General features: G+C 36.4%; 2 protein-coding genes across 3 annotated transcripts in view; both read left to right on the top strand.

Annotated features, from left to right (window-relative positions):
• The first annotated feature begins 644 nt into the window (after positions 1-644).
• Positions 645-5552, top strand: LOC149949481 (uncharacterized). The gene is made up of 5 exons (XM_090169308.1): positions 645-670; positions 771-849; positions 3205-3252; positions 4150-4225; positions 5322-5552. The coding sequence occupies exons 2-5, from the start codon at positions 785-787 to the stop codon at positions 5478-5480; spliced, it is 348 nt and encodes a 115-aa protein (XP_090025434.1). The 5' UTR covers positions 645-670; positions 771-784; the 3' UTR covers positions 5481-5552.
• Positions 5553-5980: 428 nt separating this feature from the next.
• The window catches only part of LOC149949479 (glutathione S-transferase 1-like), a 29442-nt gene continuing 16395 nt past the window's right edge, over positions 5981-19027 (top strand). The window contains exons 1-4 of one of the 2 annotated variants that reach the window (XM_090169236.1): positions 5981-6216; positions 12519-12719; positions 13164-13331; positions 15117-15332. In XM_090169236.1, coding sequence (XP_090025362.1) covers positions 6076-6216; positions 12519-12719; positions 13164-13331; positions 15117-15269 — 663 coding nt within the window. In that variant the 5' untranslated portion in view covers positions 5981-6075 and the 3' untranslated portion in view covers positions 15270-15332. Of the gene's footprint in view, positions 6217-12518; positions 12720-13163; positions 13332-15116; positions 15333-19027 lie in introns of those variants that run through there. The other variant, XM_090169237.1, reaches the window with a different exon arrangement.

Below are 19027 nucleotides of genomic sequence, written 5' to 3'. Positions count from 1 at the left end.
TTCAATTCAATTCAATTCAATTCAATTATTTTATTAAATATTTCTTTTAAGGTTACATGAGTTTATGTTGCGAATAAAATAGAAACTTGAAGGCCGGATCACTAATATATCAAAATTCCGACCCGACCTGCTCAGTTTTATATAAAAAACCCGACCCGACCCGTTTACAAAAGCCCGACCCGAAAAAAATTACGAAATGAAACACTGCCCAACCCGCGAAGGTAAGCCCGGCTTTAGAGGGCCGAAGACTCTTCTGTACATCTTAAATCGGCCATTCCCTTCGGTTCGTCTGTCGGTGGGGAAAACTAAACAACCCTCGCCTAAAAGAGTGTAAACCCTACAAATCGAAATTATGCGTTGTCCAATAAGTGCCTCTATAGCCGCGTTCACACCTACCCTCTGAAACGATGCGAGCGCCCCCGAAACGTTTGGATGCCGTCGTGTGAACAGCGACTGTTGGGCGTCCCAGCGTTTCAGATCGTCGACGAAATATTTAATTCGTTTTTAATTAGATGGTTTTAAAACGTGAGCAGATGACCTCCTAATTACGGAGCTATACTACGCGTGCCCAATTTTCTTCAAACTCACTGGAAATCTACCGTGTGAACAAACAGATTTCCAAACGCTACGAACCGCGGCGAGATTGAAACGAGGCAAATCGGTTCCGAGGGTACGTGTGAACTTGACTTATGACATCTGAGAAGCTAAATTTTATGTAATAATTTGACACGCCCACAAATTCAAATTATTATTCATCCAAAAATTTTCAGACTTGTGTTACAAAATGAAATCTTATGCTGAAGCTAGACACAAATGTCTGAGTACGCGAAAATGCCCAACTCCATGTCGGTAAGTAAGCATGTTGTAGATAACGAACTAACGCTGACAGATTCATTCAAGATTTTCAAGATAATTATAGTAGTTACTTACTTCGGTGCTATGTCGTTGCGTTTTTGCCCAACTGGAAATGAGCCTTCATTGGGATTTTAAAAGATGAACGTCAGCGTTGCTGCGTTTTTGCTTGTTGAAATAATGGAAACTCTCATCTGTGAACTGGGAGGCAATTCTGTAAAAATAAAAAAATTCAAATAAATCGTGATCTGTCAAATATTACTATGCGTGTGTGCATAAGAGGCTGCTATCAGGACGGGCGTTAGGGCAAGGCAAGCGAGGTGACGGTCTAGGGCCCCGCGCTTCACAGTGCTTTACGGGGGCCCCGCTTTCAGTGTAAAACTATTTTTGGGCCCCTATTTCATATCTTGCTGCCTAGTGCCCCACACCATAACGCCGGGCCTGGCTGCTATCGAAATGACAAACTATCGCTAGTATTGATCAAATTCATAATTGTGGGGGTGTGTAATGCCGACGTAAGTTATTTTAATGAAATGCTTCGACATACGGTTGATGGTGCCAATTTAAGTCTTGGGCACCAAAAATAAACAGGTATTTTACATCCGCTTAAACATGTAGGCAATGATTTGACTCAAATACCGGATATAGCGTAACATACTGCTAATAGTTAAAATTAAACTTTAACAATCGATAGTTTTCGCCCCTTCTCCACATGCGCAATACCATTTTTGACTGATCGAGATTTTTTGGTCATTTCTGATTTTACAGAATAGCCTTCCTGAACTACTTGGTTAAAAGGAAACACTTGTTGCGTACCGTACAGGTGAAAACTAAATTGCAGAAGTTGCCACAAATAATTTTTATATAATTCTGAGAATTTCCCAGAATACAAGTGGATTGGTGGTTTTTTTCGTTCAAATAATTATCCAGCTTGTTTGCCAAGACGTATTTAAACCAATATTTGAATAATAAGAAAATGTTGTTTTCATTATATGTATTTTTTTTCTATTTCACCTAAAACACAAAAACTAAAAGGAAATTATATTTTTACGAAAAAGAACTACCAAGGGACTGATATTCTGAGAATAATTAAAACGCGTTTTTATTGTTCTAATATTTTTTTAAATAAAATAATTGTGGGTATTTCTGCAATTTTCATTATAATGAGTAACGATTAAAAACAAATAAAAACCTGTAAACACAGCCTTTGGGGTGTATTTAGAAGTTAAATAAAAGATACAAATAGTTTCCTAAAACTTTGGTCGTGACGTCAAAAGCAAGAACCCTCCTATTGGTCATTTTCTTAGCCCCTATACTCTTTGGTCAAATATATTAGCTGGAATTATAGGCATACAGGATCAGATTTCACATCAATTAAAACTATATTTTTTATTATATCAGAAGTAAATGAAAATAAGCTATAGGGTAGCCTAAGCTGTTACATAAGAGGCATTATCCAAATGTGTGCCCGTTATTTTCGGCCTGGCCGATCATAGCGAGGCTCTCTCATATTACCGGATGCAAAGAAGCACGCGCGCAAAAACCATCACTCCTTTAATTATAAGATGATTAAATCAAATCTAAAATCAAATCGGTAGGTTCGACAGTATATCGATTAAATCGTTATTAAATTTATAATTATGGTTATTAGTATACACCCTGTAACAAAGCTATCTTCCCCTCGATGGAGGCTTTTTTATTGTAATAACGACTGATTCGGAGTGAAACAATTTAGTGCTAACAGTGACGCGGTAGATCTTAACTTCTTTCGCAGTTTCAACAACACAGTCAAATAAAATATTTTCCCCAGTTATCGAAAAAAAGCCTTACCAGATAAGCCGTATAACATTTCCATAGTGCCAACTAAAATTGTAAATTGAGTCTCGAAGCTGCAGAAAGAAGTAATTTAGGACTTCACATTTTCGACCATAACTTACGAACGGCTTCATCGATTTCGAAAATTCTTTCGGAAAACGTTCGAGAAATTTTGGAGAAATCCTGGTGGCAAATTTAAAAATGCATTGTTATGCTATTTTTGGTACGTAATAAAATAAAACGTAACAAGATCTTTACAAAGAGGTAGTGCACATTAATGTAGCACCGATTGGAGCGCAAATGTTATAAAAAAAAGGTATTCAGAAACTTTCTTCCACGACTGTATACTCGAGATGCACGAGATAATCATCGTAGCATAATTTATTGTTAAAAGTTTATTTCAATTGGTATGAATTATCTTTTATTTTGCAAGAAAAACCACGATATCTTACTAAATTGACAGACCCAAACGATGAAACCTAAGAACCGATCCCATAAATAGCTGTTATGTTTAAAATACAAATTAATATTTTTCAGCGAAGATTATATAGAGTTTTCAGTTACAGATACCTTCAAAATGAGAAAGTAAGTTCAAAATTATCTCAATAGCTTTATATCTGTAATGGAATATCTTTATACATATAGCTCGCCCTAGCTTGGATTTTTTAGGATTGTAAGGGCACAGACTACTCAGAAAATGTATCACTCATTTAATCGATTCATCTACTAATTATCGGGAAATTTTATAACAGTTTTCCATCTTAAATCTGAAGTTAAAAGTAACATTTCCAACAATACTTTCATGAATATTATTTCCTTAATGAGGTTAAAATAGAGCAAATATTAACAGAATGAACCAAATTAATTAGGTATTTTGCATTTTACATTTTGAGTTATGGAGAAAGTATTTTGCATTTTAAAAAAAGCTAATTGAACAACTCGGTTAATATTTGTCAGAAATAACCTGCAAAGCAATCTTTATGGAAGACCTAGCTTATTATTATTATTATTATTATTATTATTATTATTACCCCTTCAATTTTTCAAATTTCCCTGTACAGTGGCGCGAAATATTTGTAAAGCCAAAGGCAAGAGCGGCCAGAGCTGCAAACGTTGGTGTTCCACACAAAATACCTGAAGTTATATTCCCTTTAAGCAGACTGTCTGTTGAGATGATCCCTGGGGGTCAGGGTCGACTTTTCCCCTGGCACGAGTGGGATGAATTAAATAAGTGAACGGCGTGTGCTTCAATCGAGTCGGCAGACGTCAGTTACCGGGATGATTGGATTTTCTTAGGGAGAGTGAGCTTCCTCTACAAGCATGAGGGGAATTGGAACCAAGGGAATCAACTCTAAAAGGAATCTCGACCTAGTTTTTCCCCAAAATTATAAATACATACATTCTTGATGTCTGGTTATTTACTTCCGTTATAAGTTTATTTGGACGTGTCAAATGGAGAGTAATTTTTATTTTTGCAAACAGTACTACTACCCACGAGGTTTTTCTGGATCTGCGGGGAATTTTTACAACTACGTTTACACACGTGCCGATTGTAAGAGTAAGTAACATCACTTTCATAGCTCAAACCTACAAAGATTTCTTTGGAAATCATCTGTTGGCTTAAGTCAGGAATCTATATTTCTACTTGGAATGCTTATCTTACTGTATCGCGTATGGTAGGATCACTGACGGCTTTGGCCACGCCTACGAGAGAAAAAAATCCCCTCTGCGCGCGCTCCCATCTCACGTTGTTGTTTGTTAAATTAACATAGTGACGTCAAAAAAACCGTCAGCCACATCGGGACGAAAATCTGCCGCGATAAGCATTCCAAGTAGAGGTATGGATTCCTGCTAAAGTACAATAGGCTGATATATTGCTATCGAGCGGATTATGAAGTTACACGTAGAGAATAGCGCCGATTGGATTTCGGTCGGCAGCGGCGTTTGACCAAAAATCCTCGGCGAAGTTGTTTTTTTTTGGCGGCGGCGGCGCGAAGGGAAAAAAAATCGAAAACGGTTTTGAAAGAAAAATTAAAGTTACGTAGAAAAACTCACACATTTCGGCGGCGGGAGCAAAGTTTATCGGCGGCGGCGTCTGCAGTGTGCCGAAAAGTAAATGACTTGGTGGCGACGGTTCGGCGCCAGAGGAAATATCGGCGTCGGCGGCGCTAGCGAACTTGGGACTGTATGTAGCTTCCAAGTAACGATAGAGAGGAATCACCACCGCAGGAGCAGCGATACACTTCCTTTTTAACTAAACATTGCCACCAAATGACTCTTCGACAAATTGGTCTTAACAAGAGATCGTTTCACTCCTCGCTTAAGTTAAGTCATTTCATACACTATCTACTGACAAAAATAACTCGCTTAAAAAGAGTATGAACTAAATCAAACAACTCTCCTAACGAGAGCTACGACTTGGTTTTAACGTAACTACTCAGTGGCGTAAATAAGGCCCCCGCAGACCCCGTAATGATAGAGGGCCACAGAGCTTCAGAGGGCCCTTAAATTCGTATCAAATAATATGCCGGGAGGCCTAGGTTGTCTTAGCTACACAACCGGACTAACTAGCAATCTGTTAAAACTGGTGGCGGAAATGTGAAATTCGTGTATCCAGCATGAACATGAGAAGTATCAACTTTTATCGCACACAGGGTAAAGATGTGTTCAGCTACATCGGGGGATTCTTGGGCTTGTGGCTTGGCCTCTCAGTTCCGCAACTTTTGCGCATTTCTGTGGCTCTCGTCAACCAATGCTACTTATCGTTACAATTACCGAAAATATTTTGTTTTAAAAAATTACAAAATAAATAGAATCGACTTTCTCGAAATATCATAAGTTGTTGTTTTACTAAAATTCTTCTTATTTCGTTCATTCAAATATCATTAATTAAAAAAATTCATTAAAACAAATATAAAAATTTGATGTATTGAGATAAATATGAATTTGAACTTCTTATAGTGTCTTGGTATAAATTTTATCATTTTATAAACTGTACTCTTGCAAATATAATCTAGACAATTGATATTGTGAATAAAATTTTAGCAAATGACTAAAAATTATAATGTTCTATAGCGTTTACTCATTTACTGAATGTTTAGTCAGTATTATTCTCGTCGAGAATTAAGCAAAGTCTATCTAAAAATATATTACATTAATTCAGCGAGCATGAGATAGTTTTAACAAGAGTGATAGATTAAACTTCCAAGAACACGTACAACTTTCCCAACAGATAAAACAGTATTTCGGCTTCGATAAGATTAAATTGCACAATTTTGATAAGTACTTCAAAAAAGAATGAAGATGACATTGGGATTTTTTTAGAGGGATTTGAGGCAATAAATCGTGACTGTATAGCTTTCATTTCGGGCATTTTTCATAAAAAAAACTTCGAGTGCCGCATTTCCCATGAATGTCAAATTGTATCTTCACGCGGGTAGTGGTCCGTGTAGGGCGGTCTTGATGACCGTGAAACACTTGAATCTACCGGTCACAATCAACCTAATAGATTTCCTCAAGAATGAACACTTGACACCCGAGTTTCTAAAGGTAGGTGCGTGTGTGTAATGGAAATATTGAATCTCGGTTAATTTGGGGGTCATTCCATGACAAAACGCCTGCCACAGAACACCCGACCCCTTTCGATTTTGCCCAAATTTTGTATACAGGGTTTTTTGGGCCTAGGAAAACGATTTTGACAGTTTCATAACGATCGGTTCAGCCGTTTACGAGATACAGCATACGCGTTTTTTCAAAAGTACGCCTTGACCCCCTAAATGTTTTCTACTATATCTTAAGACATAATTATCGCAAAATCACATGTAATACCTCATTTTAAAGACAATGCGCACCCTAATATGAATATTTAATCAGAGTTGTCATTTGACGTAAATGTCATTAAAATCTGGGCCTTTAAATAATTTGACCTTTGACCTTGCCCAGACACCTCAGTCGTAGGTCAACGATTTTAGCATTTTTAAAATTCCCACTATCGAATACATAATAATCACTCAAAATCTCAAAGTAATATTTGTAGTTTTCGAGATATTAATTTTTGAAATTTACCCCTCAAATTAATGAAAATGCTATTTTATACACGAAACTAGTTGACCTACTAAATAAATTAAAAATATTATTATTTTGGTAATTTTGAGTTTAGAATATCAAATACACTAATTCTTAAATTAAGTTGAGTTATTTACATATTATTTTTAGTTTTGCATGTTATCTGTAGACAGAAGACATCACTAAATTGCTTGTCCTTAGTATAGTCTGGCGTTCAATATTATTGTAGCGTATCTTACTGCACCCTAAAATGGAAATGTGCTAGATATCTCAAGAAAACCCAATATTGCTCTTAGTCATATCGATTACGTTTTTAATAACGTAAAAATGTTTTAATATCTTTTTAATATATAATAGTTATAATTGAGTAGTTAAATATATTAACAGCGATAATTGAGTAGCGAAATAGAATTTATTTAACTGTATATTCTCGAACAAAGCCCTGAAATGGATCGAAATTGTTCGTTTTGGAGAGACAGTAGTAAATGTCATTTGCAAACACTTTCGAAAACAGTTGGTATCAACAACCATCTGTCCGAGGATGACAAATTAGTTCTTAGCAGCCGAACAGCTATACCTATGTCCAAAATAAGAAACATATGTCGTCACCATGAAGAACTTTTTATGAAAAGGTATTCAACGAGTCAAAAGAAGTGTATGAATCCTTTTGGGACTCACGACGCTGAAAGAAAGAGTGGACTAAAAACTATTTCATTGGATTTGTTCAAAAAATTAAAGTTACGAGGAATTGAAGTTATCGCTGGAAATAAGTTGTGCATCCAGTGTTTTATGTCTGCTGGAAAAAAAGTAAAGGATGAACTCCAAATACAGTTGGACGTTTCAGAAGTTCACACTGCACAAGAATCACAAGAAAGCGATTCTTTTTCATTTAGTCAACCTTGTTCATCGGGAGGTGCGACGCAAGACGACAAAGCTATAGCTTTAGTGGCAGTTAACGAAACTCTAATAAACTTGGGAGAATCTCCTGTTAAAAGAAGTAAGAAATATATTCAATTTGAAAGAATTTATATATGTATACATATATAAATACATATATTTTTTAACTTTTGTACAGAAGGTTTGTCATCTCGCCAAAAAACAATTCTAAGCAGGACTAAGTTAAACGCTGTGAACAATTCATTGAAACGCAAATTAGAAGAGTCAATGGAAATTTCTCTTGATGAAACAGACGATAATATGGTTACGGACGATGTTTTTAGAAAGCTCGAAGAACATCGATTATATGAGAATATTTTGAACGAACTGAGAGATAAATTCAATAACTCCAAGACATCATACGGCGAAAAGCTTCAGATCCTGACCTTGTCACCATTTGGAATACAACGCACAATGGAGGAATTTGGAGCACCAGAATACATGGTCAAACGAAGCAGGAATCTTAAATCTAGTCAAGGAATTCTTTCGCTACCAGAGAAACAATCGAAGGGATTAATATTGACCGAAGACGTTAAATCAAAAGTCGTTGAATTTTACGAAAATGACGATAACAGTCGTATGACACCTGGACAAAAGGAGTTTGTGTCAGTTAGAAACCACGAGACAGGTCAAAAAGAACATCATCGAAAGAGGCTTGTACTGCTGAACCTGAGAGAGCTCTATAACAAATTCAAGGAAGAGCATGATTTGACGTTAGGATTTTCGTCATTTTGTTATCTACGACCACCTTGGTGTGTATTAGCAGGTTCGTCAGGTACACATTCAGTGTGTGTCTGCACCTATCACCAAAATGTCAAGCTAATGATATCAGCTCTACCGTCTCCTTGTCCTTTAAAATGTGATATCGATTTCATGGCGCTCACCGTGTGTGACACTCAAAACAGGAATTGTATGATAAGGGTGTGCAAGGACTGTCCTGGGAAAAATGGTCTACTTGAAAATGAATATTTAACGAACCTTTTAGAAGATTTTGAAAATATAAAGTTCATGCAATGGGTGACAACTGACAGCACGAAGCTCATGACCTTGAGCGAGAGTGTTGAAAACTTTTTCGACTCTTTGGCCATTAAACTACTTGAACTAACGCGTCATCATTACACATCTAAGTCGCAATCTAATTATCTTAAAAACCTCAAAAAAACTCTAAAACCTGGTGACGTAATTGTTCTCGGTGATTTTGCGGAGAACTATTCCTTCGTAATTCAAGACGAAGCACAAGGGTTCCATTGGGACAATTCTCAAGCGACAGTGCATCCCTTCGTAATCTACTTCAGGGTAGTCGAAAACGGAGAACTTAACCACTTAAATTTTTGTATTATCAGTGATACCAGAACACATACAACCAATACTGTTCACAGTTTTTTAACTTATCTAATTCCAAATATAAAAACACATGTTCCTAATGTTAGAAAGCTAATTTATTTTACGGATGGATGTGCTGGACAGTATAAAAACAAATACAACTTTTCTAATCTCTGTTGCCACAAACAAGATTTTGGTTTGGACGCTGAATGGCATTTTTTTGCCACATCTCATGGCAAGGGACCTTGTGACGGAATTGGCGGAACAGTGAAGCGTAAAACAGCAAGAGTCAGTCTTCAGCGACCAGTGACTGGACAGATTTTGACTCCAACAGATATGTTTAATTTCTGCCTATCAAACTTCGAAAATATCAAGTTCATCTATGTTAAAAACGAAGAAATTGAGCGACAAAAGGAACTTTTAAAAGAAAGGTTTTCTAAAGCCATAACAGTAAAAGGAACTCGAGGGTTTCATAAATTCGTTCCGAAATCGTTAAATGAAATCATGGTTTCTCCGTTATCTAATGACGATTCGCTAACCACAGTTAAGGTTTCGACTTTAGAATTGTCAGATACTCGAAATCAAGAGGCTGAAAACTTTAAAGTGGGAAATTTGGTAGCCAGCGTCTACAAAGGCCAACTTTACGTTGGATTAATTGAGGAAGTATCAGAAGAGTTTGGAGACTTCTTTGTAAACTTTTTGCGTCCCCCTGGTATTTCGGACAAATACACATGGCCCAGAAGGATCGATAGCAGTTGGGTGTCAAGTGAAAATGTTCTATGTGCAATTGAAATTCTTGTAGGTTTACCAAATTCGAAAGGCTATCAAATCAAAGAGCACGATAAAAATAAAATTACCAAAGCCTTTTCCATGTATAAAGAAGTTTAAGCTGTTTTGTGTAAATAAAAAATTAATTGGTGTGTAAACTATAAAAATAAATGGTTTTGGTATTTCATTTTGTGTGTGGTGGGGTAAATTTCAAAAATTAATATCTCGAAAACTACAAATATTACTTTGAGATTTTGAGTGATTATTATGTATTCGATAGTGGGAATTTTAAAAATGCTAAAATCGTTGACCTACGACTGAGGTGTCTGGGCAAGGTCAAAGGTCAAATTATTTAAAGGCCCAGATTTTAATGACATTTACGTCAAATGACAACTCTGATTAAATATTCATATTAGGGTGCGCATTGTCTTTAAAATGAGGTATTACATGTGATTTTCCGATAATTATGTCATAAGATATACTAGAAAACATTTAGGGGGTCAAGGCGAACTTTTGAAAAAACGCGTATGCTGTATCTCGTAAACGGCTGAACCGATCGTTATGAAACTGTCAAAATCGTTTTCCTAGGCCCAAAAAACCTTGTATACAAAATTTTGGCGAAATCGAAAGGGGTCGGGTGTTAAAATAAAAAAAAACTAGGTCATTTTGTCATGGAATGACCCTTGGGGGAATTATAACATTTCAGTTAATTTGGGGGAAATATAAAATTTCAGTTAATTTGGGGGAAATATAAAATCTCGGTTAATTTGTGGGAAATAAAAAGTCTTGGTTAATTTGCGGGAAATATAAATTATCGGTTAATTTACGGGAAATATAAAATCTCGGTTAGTTTGCGGGAAATATAAAATCTCGATTAGTTTGCGGGAAATATAAAATCTCGGTTAATTTGCGGGAAATATAAAAGATTTCTCGGTTAGTTTGCAGGAAATATAAAATCTCGGTTAGTTTGCGTGAAATATAAAATATCGGGTAAATTGCCGGGAAATATAAAGTCTCGGTTAGTTTGCGAGAAATATAAAATCTCGATTAATCTGCGGGAAATATAAATCTCGGTTAATTTAAGGGAGATATGCAGGCCCAAATTACACAGAAACAAATCGAAGAATAAGAAATCCTTCTTAAGTCTATAATATTGTTCCATAAGTATGACACATGCAAGACCCTGTAATGAAAACTATTTGTGACATAGCAGGCTTCAGTGCCGTTTTTCGTTCGCTAGTTCTGACGTTTTGCTTTTGACAACGCCTCGCTATTTTCTGTTTGGGGTCACGTCACAGTAAATATATCCCAAAGAGACATACTTAGGGGAAATATTATAGACTTGGTTCCGGTGGTACCTAAGGGATAGTAAATGTTTTGATAATTGGGAATAGTATTGATGAGGGCGGTAATTTAATTTTAGGTGTGGTGGCGGAAAACTTAAAATCTCGTAATGAGTATTTATCAAACCACAATCATTCCTTCATCAAAATAAATATGATCACGAAGTGGTTAGCACTTTCACCTCGCAGCTTAAGGCCATGGGTACTACTCCAGCGTTGAGTGTGAACATTATCTTCCCACTTGATAAAGTGGTTTTCCTCTTTCATAAAAACTTATTGAGGTTAGTGCAGTTAGCTATTGGCTCGCAAGGCATGAAGGGCTTGGTACTACCCTCCAACGCAGGATAGCCGGGACACCTGAATTAATGGCCTTAAAAGTCGCTAGATGACTTGGGCCAATGGTGGTGCCTTGGGTATATTAGCCTAGCTTATTATTATTATTATTAACCTTATTTAACACTGAACCTTATCTGCACTGCGGTATACTTCCTAGGGATTTTACTAACGGAGTTGTTTCGTAGAATAATTTTCCACTGCGCGTGGAGGAACGCCAAGGTAAAGGCGAATTTTTAAGAATTTTCCAAATGGAATTTTATTGATCCACCATCGAACCTCCTACTCGAAAAGAAAAGGATTATTAAAAACAAGCTTAACTATAAAATAAACTAATTTAAGAGACAAGATACTTCATGACATATAAAACTAATTTAATATGTACATAAATCTGGCGAGCTTTCGAACCCGAAGTTCCTTTTCAAGTCGAGGTTTACCACAATAATAATTTATTTATATTTTTATTCAAAGAAGGAAGAAAGAAGGGCTGTTTGAGTCTGAGAAGACCGCGAGCCCGACGAAGATCTGGTTAATCAGGGAGAGATATGCGTAACGGTCACGCCAACGGGGGGATACGTGGGGACAGTGGTGGGGACACCCGTGGCGGAAGTATTCCGACCACCCGTTAGGGAATTGCTGTTCGTCCTCACACGGCCATCCACAAACTCTGCCTCCCAGACGCTTGGGATTACAGGAGTACGTCACTACTCCCGGCTACCACAATAATAATTTCTTCAAACGTTACATAAATCATCCGCGAGTTTTGTTTACATTTTATTGTTTTTTATTATTTGATTTTTTATACTTTTCACTTCATTTTCGATATCCAACGGACCTTTTTTTATGTATACCGATTCTTTAAAATTTCATTTGCACCAGTTCATTTCAATTAATTTTATGATTGGGATTGTTACATAGATGACTAGCCAAACCATTATACAAATTTTGTTTTCTTATCTCTTCCAAATGTTCAGATTTCCGTTTTGTTTGTCCTGTATACTTTTGTTCGCATTGACAAGGAATTTCATAAATAACTAAAATCTTTCTCTATATAGATAAGTAATTAGCCCATTAAATACGCAGATCAACCCAACACACGTTGTTCCAACGCTTGTGGATGATGATTTCTGCCTTTGGGAAAGTCGGGCCATCCAAGCCTATTTGATCAACAAATACGCGCCCGGAAGCAGCCTTTACCCGAAAGAAGCCCAGGCGCGGGCCATCGTTGACCGCTTTCTCAATTTCGACGCTGGCACTTTCTTCCGAGCGTTCCACGACTTGTTCGTAAGTAATTACAAGAATTAAAATGAATTTACTGGAATTATGATAGTGTATGATGTCGCTGCTACCCCCGTTGTCTCGCCCAAGTGCCTTCCGCGGGCCTGAGAGGTGAAATTATCCAAATATCATTTAATTTCATCATTTGTTAATTAAAAATTTAAATTTAACTGTAAATAGCTTAAATGTTGAGAGATCGAATCTTTGAAATGTCAGAAATCCAATTTCACTACGATGAGTACGATAAGAGGGGTAAGACAGTCTCAGATAATCTGTACACCGAGTTCGTACATTTAGCACTGTTAAAGGTACATATTTTCAAGAGTTCGCGAGTTCCATTTAGCACTGTCAAAGGTACGGCAGTGTACACCGAGTTCGCAGAGTGTCTTACCCCTCAAAAAAATTCATTACAAGATATAGTAATGTTTTGTAACTAATTTGTCATTGCAGTACTTACCAATATTCTATGGCAAAACTCTGGATCCTGAGGCTGAAGATTCTTTCAAGAAACAGATGCAGGTTTTGGAAGATGTTTATTTGAAAAATAGCAAATACGTGGCTGGTAACAACGTAACTATTGCGGATTTGTCCCTTCTGGCTGAAATTAATTTTGCTGAAGTAAGGGTTCTTTGGCCAAGCTAAGATATAATAAGTTTAATTTTCCAAAGTGTATATTTTAGCTCTTAAGCTCACCACATACTGCTAATCTTGTTCGATTAAAATATTTATCTTCGAAGAAATTTTCCCATTTAGTTTTCAAAACATGTTTAGGAAGAAAACAGGGTGGTGCGAGGGGCTAACCACTCTTAGAAAGTCTGTACACCGGAATACGCTTAGATTAGCACTGCCAAAGACAGGGACTTCAAAAATTACGCGTAATCCCATTAGTACAGTCAAAGGTACGGCTCTGAACACCGATTACGCGGAGTGATCAGCCCCTCGAAGTGGTGCCCAAACTGTTAAACACGATAATTCAGTGCTTGATCGTAGCGTCGTAGCTAAGCCCCGTCCCAAAACAGCAGTCATGACATTATTCTACGTCACCGATCACGAGGCGAAATACCGCACGATCCGGTTTGACACTTAAAGACGCTACAACCAAGGGAGTCTTAATGTCATGGCCGACATAATCTCATTACCGTTGGCAACGAAAATAAGCCACACCCACGATCAAGCTACTAATATCCCTACACAGCTATCTGCATTATAACCGACATTGAGCCGTAATCGAAAATTATCTCCCTTTTAAAAGTTACTCACGGACTTTAACTTTAATTAACTCAGTTCGACGACGATATGGCCGTGGGGAGTCCCAGAAAAAGGGGAAAGAGGATTTACGGACTTCAAGGCCATTTTTTTCCTAATCAAATAGCATACACGATGACCTTGAAACGCCTAGATTTAAGAAACTGCCACATAGTTTTCGCCCCCTAAGTTGGCCGCAAACGGACTCTTCTCGCGCCTTTGACTGTACTAATGGGATTACGCGTTATCTTTAGAGGCTGTACCTTTCTCAGTGTTGAGTACGCGTAATCGGTGAACAGGCCGTCTTACAGTGGTTAGCCCCGCGGTTCACGGTAATAGTAAGTGTAGGGAGCTGTTGGTTCACTTGGCATGAAGGGCTTACCACCACCATGGATGATAAAATTAGCGAATAAGTAGATTAGTCCGTTATGAAAAGGGATAAAAAAGCTAACCCTAAACAAATTTGAAGAAATTTAAAACTTACAAATAGCTTGTAAGGATAGGTCTTCGAGCAAACAAAATGACGCGAAACTTGGACCAAATATATCTTTGAGTGAAAAACTAAATTAAATGATATAAAATAGCCAGAATTTCCAACGGTAGACCGGTTTCGTCCTATTTGGGACTCGTCAGTACCGTGTGGGAAGGCTGGCTTGCGACTAATTCACCGAAAAGAGATACTAAGAATATAAACTGGTCTACCGTTGGAAATTCTGGCTGTTTTATTTTATTTAATTAAGTTTTTCACTCGAAGATCTATTTGGTCCGAGTTTCGCGTCATTTTGTTTGCTCGAAGACCTATCCTTACGAGCTATTTGTAAGTTTTAAATTTCTTCAAATTTGTTTAGGGTTTAGCTTTTTTATCCCTTTTAATTATGGACGAATCTACTTATTCGCTAATTTTATCATCCTTTGCATTGCAGTCCATAGGTGGTTCCTTTTAACATTACCACCACCATCCTACGCAGTGTAACCTAGCCACTGGTAATTGGCTTTACAAGTCGGTAGTTGACTTAAGTTTGTTTGGTTCTTTGGGTATTAGTTTATTAATGAGTATTTTTGTTAGCTCTAAGCCAACATTTCTCCATAATGATTTTGCATTCCCTTATTTATTGGCTTAAGCGTCAATACATTTAAAATGTATTTGATTTTATTCAGGCTGCCGATTTCGATTTAACAGTTTATCCAAAAATTAACGCTTGGCTTCAGAACTTGAAGGTGGAACTTTCATACTACGATGAAGTGAACAAAAAGCCATTAGATTATTTCCGACAGGAATACTCAAAGAATAAAGATTTGAGAAACGTTTAGAACATGTAAATTCTATAATATACAGAATAAAAAGGTTAACTCGTCATAGAAATGAAACAAAAATGAATCATTTAATGATACGGAAAATCACGAGGTGCCTGTCACTTGGAAAATCTGGTCTCATTTTGAAAAATACGATTATCGAATTTCTTAAAATCAAAGAAAATCGATGATATTTTCTAATAGTAATCGCGTTTTCCATTGGCCTGGTCCGAGCGATCGCGGACTGCTCGTAATTTTTTTTCGTTTTCCATTGGGGAGAAAAAACCTGCTCCGAGGGCGAGTTACGTCCTCCATTGGCGGAATCCCTCGCTCGCGGACCACTCAAAACTGGTCTGTCTTCAGTTACGGAGCAATTTTTTTTACTCTCACAAGGATTTCGCGTCGGTCCGAGTAAGAGTCCTGACGTCATCGTAAAATCCCGAACGGTCTCCCAGCGATCCCAATGGAAAACGTTGTAAGAGAGCCACGAAATTCAAAATAATCGAAATGAGAAGAAATTTTATATTATAAAAATAAATCCATAACAAAAATCTGAAATATTCAAAATAAATTAATAATTTCGAAAAATCATTTGACTTGTTAAGAAATATTAAAAACAAAATGTTAAAGGGGTATGAATTAAATCAAAAAAAATCTAACGCAGCTAGCGCCACTCATCGCTAGGTTCTGTCAAAAATAGATAGTTTACGTCTATCTATTTTTGGTTCTGTTAAACCTGCTGCCGGGTAATTCCACGTCAAATCGTCCGTTTTTGGAAAAAATTCCCCACGGCACCATAACCATGAATTTTGATGAAAATGTACAGGTTATTAACATATATAATTTTAGTGAGAAAGCTAAATTTTTAGCTCCCAATTCCTTATAGTTTTTAAAATATGATTTAAACAAAAAAGCATGTGTAAGGAACGAGAATTTTCTTCAATCGAAAATGCCATATTTAGGTCTAAATAACTCGATAAAAAAAAGAGAGTCCCGTGAAGTGAAACACAGGTAAAACATATGTAGAGATACGAATCGGTAATTTACCCTGGTAATTTACGAGGTAAATTACCCTGGTAACAGTAATTTACAATTTTCTCAGGTAAATTACGAAAATGGTAATTTACAATCGTATTCGTGTTTCACTGTTTCTCAATTTTCTTTGATCTTTCGGGCTAAAATGTACCTAAAATACGTCGCACAAGATTACAAAACTCAAAACCTAACGTTATTCGAGTTTTAGTGTATTTTTGCATCGTTTAATAATGTAATTTCACTCCAGCAAACACTAGATCATAGGCGTAAACCGCGTAACGCACTAACTCGAAGAGCTAGGCACCGCTGCGCCACCTAGATTCGTTTTGGTTGCGAATTTTCAAGGAGTCGAAGGCCGTGTTAGAATAGTTTGATAAGTTTAATACGAATAATACTTATGTCTAGCCCTGTTTATACCGGTTCAATTAACTATCGATGAATCTGACGATGATGAAAACGATAGTGAGTATCTCGAGGAATATGATGATACTGATAATGCATCTCAAAATGAAGATAATTGAACATTTTTGGGCATTCATAACCTGTTGTGGTAATTTATAAAATATATAATACCCAACAAAAGCGTTTCTACTCTGTATACCTTGTTTTAAACGTAAAAAAAAACATTTAAAAAAAAAAAAAAATTACGGTAATTTACCGTGTTGTGGTAAATTACACGGTAAATTACCGCGTAATTTACTGAATTCCTAAATTACGGTAATTTACCGTGTTGTGGTAAATTACACGGTAAATTACCGCGTAATTTACTGATTTCCTAAATTACGGTAATTTAAGAACTCTAAACATATGTGATCGAGAGTTCTCGCGTGAAGTTTGAGCCAAAACAAATAAACAGGTAATTAATTAAAAAAAAATTTAAAATGGAGATTTTCGCTCAATTTTCGTTTCGCGAGGTAAATTCAATGGTATGTTTTTCCAAAACTATTGATAAGATATAAGATATTGGATTAAATATGTGGTAAAACATACCCAATTAACACGAAAATACCGATAAAAATATCTTAGAAGGGTAGTTTCTGGGTTATAGTTGCGCGAATCGACCCGTTTTTGTGAAAAATGAGAATACATGGTACTGTTTCAAGAGAAATTGCGGTATGGCGCCAAATGATATTTATATGAAACGTACTTTAATTAAAAGCTGATAGTCCAAGCTACAATTCGGATAAATAAAAAAGTATGGAAGAGCGCCAACTTTAAAATTAAGATGGAATTTTACGAAACTTTGGAGCTTTCTCTTCGACACTCGTGTAAGTGAGGTTCACGAGTGAGGTTCACTAGTTCACACTTCTAAGATAGTTTTATCAGTATTTTCGTGTTAATTGGGTATGTTTTACCCCATATTTAATCCAATATCTTATATCTTATCAATAGTTTTGGAAAAACATACCATTGAATTTACCTCGCGAAACAAAAATTGAGCGAAACTCTCCATTTTCAAAATTTTATAATTAATTACCTGTTTATTTGTTTTGGCTCAAACTTCACGCGAGAACTTTCGATCGCATAGGCCTATGTTTTACCTGTGTTTCACTTCACGGGACTCTCTTTTTTTGTTATCGGGTTATTTAGACCTAAATATGGCATTTTCGATTGAAGAAAATTCTCGTTCCTTACACATGCTTTTTTGTTTAAATCATATTTTAAAAACTACAAGCTAAAAATTTAGCTTTCTCACTAAAATTATATATGTTAATAACCTGTAAATTTTCATCAAAATTGGTTATGGTGACGTGGAATTACCTTGCCAGAAATGCGAAATTGGTTGATTCGACATAAACATGGAAGTTTAGCCCCCCGTTATGACGTAGGGGAAGCGAGCAGGGACATAAGGCACTAGTCACGACCTTTTACGACTAAAATGAATGCTCTGACTACTAAAATTAAACGAAATCTTGGGGCTCACTAGTATATTTGACTAGTGAAAAATTTACCTAAATATTCATAAATAATGGCGAATATGGCGTATCATAAATTCATCATTCATCAATCCCATTTTATTTAAAAAAGTCATATAACTCAAGTGATAAAAATTCCTATTTCAATTCTGACGGGTAAAGCAAAATGTTGGCTGACCTTCTTGTTTTTATACCCCCATTTTTACCCCTACTAGTTAATGACTACTAAAATAAATTAAGATAGGAGGTTCACTAGCCAGGCTGACTACTAAAAACCACATCCTTATGTCCAACCCTGGTAGCGAGTCCTCTTTTATTTAAAAACATAATTTCAGAAAGGCTTTAAGAAATTCACAGTAATCAAGGAAATTATGATTTAAATTAAAAATCAGGCGTAGAGGCTGAATCCCTAATTGAATATACATAATATATATATATATATATATATATATATAGTCCAAAATACACAGATCAAAAACGTGGTATGCAACAACTAAGTTAAACTATTTTGAACCATTGGTATACATCATGAACTTATATTTATAAACTTTTAAAATGTGTTACCATTATTTGAATGAATTAATTTTCAATAATTCGAAAGACTAAGGCACTGCTGCTCTACGGGATTTACTATGGGCGACTCACTTGTCGTCTCCTACTCCTGGACATAGATGTATGAAATAGTATACCCCTCTTAACAATCTCCCATGTGGCGGCCGCCACGGCCGTACTACCTATGCCTCCACTATTGAAAATTCTTTCCCCTATCGGGTCCCCTCCTCAGGTAGTCAAGCTATGGATTCCCCCACGAATATTCTCCGTAAA

Source organism: Leiobunum rupestre, chromosome 3 (assembly GCF_980474605.1).
Source record: "Leiobunum rupestre chromosome 3, qqLeiRupe1.1.hap1, whole genome shotgun sequence".
Taxonomy (NCBI): domain Eukaryota; kingdom Metazoa; phylum Arthropoda; class Arachnida; order Opiliones; family Sclerosomatidae; genus Leiobunum; species Leiobunum rupestre.
Note: the sequence above shows the minus strand (reverse complement) of the source record. Positions and strands in the feature narration are given on the sequence as shown.